The following is a 5,026-nucleotide window of genomic DNA, read 5'->3' as shown; positions in this document are numbered from 1 at the left end:
AGAGAGAGAGAGAGAGAGAGAGAGAGAGAGAGAGAGAGAGAGAGAGAGAGAGAGAGAGAGAAAGAGAGAGAGAGAGAGAGAAGGGAGAGTATGAGAGCGGCAGATGACGGTCCCTGTGTAGAGTCGACCGTGAAACGTCACCGCGAGCGTGAGATGGCGACATGGTGGCATTGTGGCGGTGCACTTAGGGTTGGCGCGGCGCGCACACAGCCGCGTCTGTTCCCTCACACGTCACCCGCCTCCAACCTGCGCGCTTCCCCGCAGATTTACAGATTTGCGCCGCGGCTGTTAGCAGACGAGATAACGCGCGCCAATTTCAGCGATAAAAGCAGAAATGATTTTTGAAGCATAACAAGAGCGCCGCCGCCGCCGCCGCCGCCGCCGCCGCTGTTGTCGATGTTGTCGGCCACGGCGTGTGGGGGAGGTCTCTCACCTCGTCTACGGCGACGACAGGCTGCCATTTGTGATGCTCTCTTATTGTCCGACACGCAGCAAGTTTTGCGACATAATTGCTGGGGTGTGGGAAAATGGGACGGCTATGCCGATGGAGTAATATTTGTTGATGTTGTGCGGTCTTACTCTTTGCGACGGCAAATGTTACTGCTGGTTTTTGGCTTAAAACACGATCCTTTGCTCGATCTCATACTGGCTGTAGTAGCTTTGACGATTTGCTGAGATTTATAGAGCAGGGAAAGGGTTATTGTCTGAATCGACATGCTCTGGTCGGACCACCTAATAACCATGCAGCAAGTTAGTCGACAAACTGGTAGTTAAAATAAGATATGTAGCCGTAGGGCCTAGACGAATAGACACGTGTGTACACGCTACGCAGGACCGCTTACACACGCATTCACATACACGCACACATGCACACTTAACTATTTTAATGTAATTTCAGTACTGGTTGCTCACCGTAAATCTATTATTTATATACGATTCCCGATGCCATTATGGCATATAAATTACTGGTGGGCATAAATGACTGCATTAATTTTTGTATGCCGTGCCGGCGGTATCTGCGATCTATGACAGCGGTGTGTGTGAGGATCGGTGGCCACAGCTCAACCGCCGATCAAATATATACTGCGAATGCCTGGATGAGTTTGTTACGCGCATTTGCCATCTCGTATAGCCGGTATCTTTGCACAATGGACCCGCAAACAATTGCGAGATGATTCTCCAACCTGTTCTGTGACAGCAGCACATCCCCGCAGTAGAACACGCAGCGTACGTAGCTTTCACAGACAGTGACACGGACCCGGGGGCGCTGCTCCTGTAATTTTTACACGAGTATGCTCGGACCGGTGCACGAGCACCAAATCAGCAGTGACAAAGCCGGTATCGCGCGAGATGTGAATGATGAAAACGTATTAGTGAGTCGACACGAATGAGCTGCAGGAGTGAATAATAAGAGATCTATTATTATTCACTCCTGATATTATTGTATGTTAATGTTTGAACCAGAATGTGCAGCATTTCATAAATGCGTTTGATGTAGTAGATTGAAGCATAACGGTCAGATAACCTGATTTTACGCGATCATAAAACAGTTTTATATAAAATATTTTCTCGATTGTATTCTATTCTCAGGCAGATAAGACCTTCAAACCTCTTCTCCTTCTGTCGGTTTGTTACTTTTGTGGGTCAAAACAATTTGCAGATATTATTTTATTCACTCAAACTGCTTTCACGTTTTCGCGTAAAGAGTGCTACTGAGGTGTCAGGCACATGACCCGTTTGTCACCAGAATAGTCACCAGACAAGCGTGGTTGTTGTGTCACCTCAACTAGAGCGGGATTCGTTCAATGCGTGATCTAAATAATGTTTTCTTTCCTCTTCAGACTGATGAGCACGACTGCTTGCTCAGCCTGAAGCTAGCCACGCGAGTACCCGTAAGTATCATTTCCCCCCACGCGTTTACCTCGTGCCTTTTTATCGTTTTAATACACATGCGTGGTGCTCGGAACACTTGGTGAACTCGTATAGGCGCATTGTAAAGACCGTTTTTCTCGATGTCATATTAACGTGCGATGGGAACTCGCAGCTCGTCCTTTATACGTATTATCTCTCCTGCTAGGAAAGCATAGATCAAATGGTGGCTCACCCTGGTGGTATGGAAGAAGTGACAGCATGTTTGATGAGCAGCTTCACAAAAGCAAGGACTCTGGCGCTAGAGGTATATGGTAGTGAATAAACACTTGAAAGGATTCGCCAAAAAGCACTGATTTACAATGAATAAAACGATAAAATCATTACTAAAAAATTATTATTAAAAGTAACGTGAAAATTAACAAAACAAACCAGAAAATTTACACATATAAAGCTTGAAAAAACAATAATAAAATACTATCAAAAATGCTATATATTGGCAAATCAAGCAATTCTAAGCGAAAACCCCGATACTATTGCACGTGTGTGCCTATTGGCATGTATTGGTAACTCTGATAGTTGTATATATGTTTGTGCTTGCATTGTGCCCATTATAGCTGCTAACGATTACCTGCTCAGCGAAGGATGGAAATACCAGAGTGTTGGAGTCATTCACTATGTTCAAGTTCAAGTTTGGAGAGTCAGCGCGGTTTAAGATGCTCGTGGGCATGATGAGTAACCCCGGCTACACTGTAATTACCTTCCAGGTGAGTACACAGTGGCACCCACAAATGACGGAAGAAAGCGATAGTAGCCAGTACGCACGCACACGCGCGCGCACACACACACACACACGCACACACACACACACACACACACACACCCACTCACGCACGCACGCGCACACGCCATCGGCAGTGAGCGCGCGGCTACACACCGGACGGTGATGCTGTTAGTCGCACTGCAACACAGCAGCCGTCGATGGTTAAAACTTTTCATTTGGCGGGGTGGTAAACAACTGTCGGAGCGTCCACTAATGTTTTACAGGAATTACAATTTTTTTAATTAATCGGTAGGCCTCTAGGAATGATCTTCATCAACTACATCACTGCTCGTTTTTCGCGGGTGCCTGTTATATAAAAAACATGTACAGGTTACGCAGCAGACGAACGGGCGATGTCTGTAACATGCCGGCACTCATTACTGAAGGTCGCCCCAGATTTCGCGTTATAACCCGTATCAAGGTCAAAAGCGAACTCTCTTACATTTCGAATTCGTTCTAATTGGCGGATTTTCGTCCTAGAACACCTAGGCGCCTCCCCACGAACAGGTGCGTGATTGTACGTCATGCCGCCGTGCCTGCAGAGCGGGCGTCCCCTAGTTTCCCGACCGCGTGCTACATATCGCAGGACCTCCCGCCCGCCTGCGGATTCGCGTGACTTATATATATTCAGGTCAATATATATATATATAGTGTCCCTTTCATAAGAAAAATTAATAGATAGTGTGCTAACACAAAATTTAGATAAAAAATGCCAACTGTCTTTGATTCTTCTTTGAAAGTCGAGGAACTATTCATTTTTGCTCACGCTGTAACTTGGCCAGAAATCGCCCATAAAAGTTGTTACTAGTGAATGTTTACTAGTAATGACTTCACTTTCAACTCAACTTCACTTTCAACTTCACACTCAACGTAACCGTCAGCAAAATTCACGAGAAAAATTACTTCTCATAGTAGTCTGTCAAATGTTTGCGTATAACACTTGAATGCAAGAAAAAAGGGGAAAAAGAAACATCACATTTGAGAAACAAGTATAACAATCTACGATCTGCTGATGAGAACATGACAAGACAAGAGAACGTGAGTTACTGCTCCAACTACAAGAGACCACTAAACATGTATAGCCAGGTAGAATAGTTTTCGACGTAAAGACAAGATAGATTTCCCGAAATTATTAGACACTATTATATTCAGCTTAGATAGATACTAGTAAGTGAGCTTCAGCTAACCTTAATGTAGGGCAAGTGGCTAGTTACAAGGTTTAAGCATCAGTCACATCACTGCACCCATGGTTTCCCATCAATAGGTAGCCGTGACAGCAGTGTCGATGTGTGCTCTTGAATCTATCTGTGGTGAGCGCGTGTGAGTGCGTGCAGGCGCGCATGTGAGTGCGCGCAGGCGCGCGTGTAAGTGCGTGCAGGCGCGCGTGTGTATCTGTTGAAAGCATGCGTGCGTCTGTGCGTGTGTGCTTGATTGTGTATCTGTCGGTGGCACGAGTGTGTGCGTGCGTGCGCGTATCTGTTGGTGGCACGCATGCCTGAGGCGTGCGTGCGTGTGTACCTGTCCGTGGCAAGCATACACGCGGGCGAGCGAGCGAGCAATACAACACGTACCTCTTGAGTGTGCTAGATGAAGTCGCGATCACAGAACCGCGAGTGGGCCGCTTCAGCGAGCCGGCATGTACGTTGTTGTTGGTGTGGTAGCCGGCAACCTTTGACACCTTCAGCGGCGACGTGGCGCCGGCATGGGAGAGACTCGACGCGGTGATGTGTAGCGACTGGGCTGTCGGCGATCGCTTGTGCACCTTGCTACTGTCCATCTCATGATTGTGACTGGCAAAGGAGAAACCATTGACGTGAGACAGAGAGCGTTAATAGGAGACTTGAGCATTGCAGGAAGCTTTAATGTGAAGCAAGAAACATTGACGTGGAAGTAAGAAGCACTGACGTATTGTTGTGAGGTAAGAAGCATTTATGTAAGACATGACCCCTTGCTGTAAGGCAGGAAGCATTGATATCGGGGCAGCATGCATGTGTGTGTGTGTGTGTGTGTGTATGTGCGTGCGTGCGTGCGGGTGTATTATGTGTGTGTGTGTGTGTGTGTGTGTGTGTGTGTGTGTGTCTGTGTGCCTGTGTGCGTGCGTGCGTATGTGTATTATGTGTGTGCGTGTGTGTATTATGTGTGTGCGTGTGTGTATTATGTGTGTGCGTGTGTGTATTATGTGTGTGCGTGTGTGTGTGTATATGGGCATGCGTGCGTGCGTGCGTGTATTATGTGTGTGCGTGCGTGTGTGTATATGTGCGTGCGTGCGTTCGTGCGTGCGTGCGTGTATTATGTGTGTGTGTGTGTGTGTGTGTGTGTGTGTGTGTGTGTGTG

At 47.0% G+C, this 5,026-nt stretch overlaps 1 protein-coding gene across 2 annotated transcripts in view; it reads left to right on the top strand.

Moving 5' to 3' along the window:
* The window catches only part of LOC106804792, a 78,614-nt gene that overhangs the window by 69,754 nt on the left and 3,834 nt on the right, over nt 1-5,026 (top strand). For both annotated transcript variants that reach the window (XM_014806137.1, XM_014806138.1), the window contains 3 exons: nt 1,842-1,892; nt 2,078-2,176; nt 2,487-2,636. In XM_014806137.1, coding sequence (XP_014661623.1) covers nt 1,842-1,892; nt 2,078-2,176; nt 2,487-2,636 — 300 coding nt within the window. The remainder of the gene's footprint in view (nt 1-1,841; nt 1,893-2,077; nt 2,177-2,486; nt 2,637-5,026) is intronic.

The sequence above is a fragment of the Priapulus caudatus genome, unplaced genomic scaffold, assembly GCF_000485595.1.
Source record: "Priapulus caudatus unplaced genomic scaffold, Priapulus_caudatus-5.0.1 Scaffold87, whole genome shotgun sequence".
NCBI classification, from domain to species: domain Eukaryota; kingdom Metazoa; phylum Priapulida; class Priapulimorpha; order Priapulimorphida; family Priapulidae; genus Priapulus; species Priapulus caudatus.
This window is presented reverse-complemented; position numbering and strand designations above follow the sequence as displayed.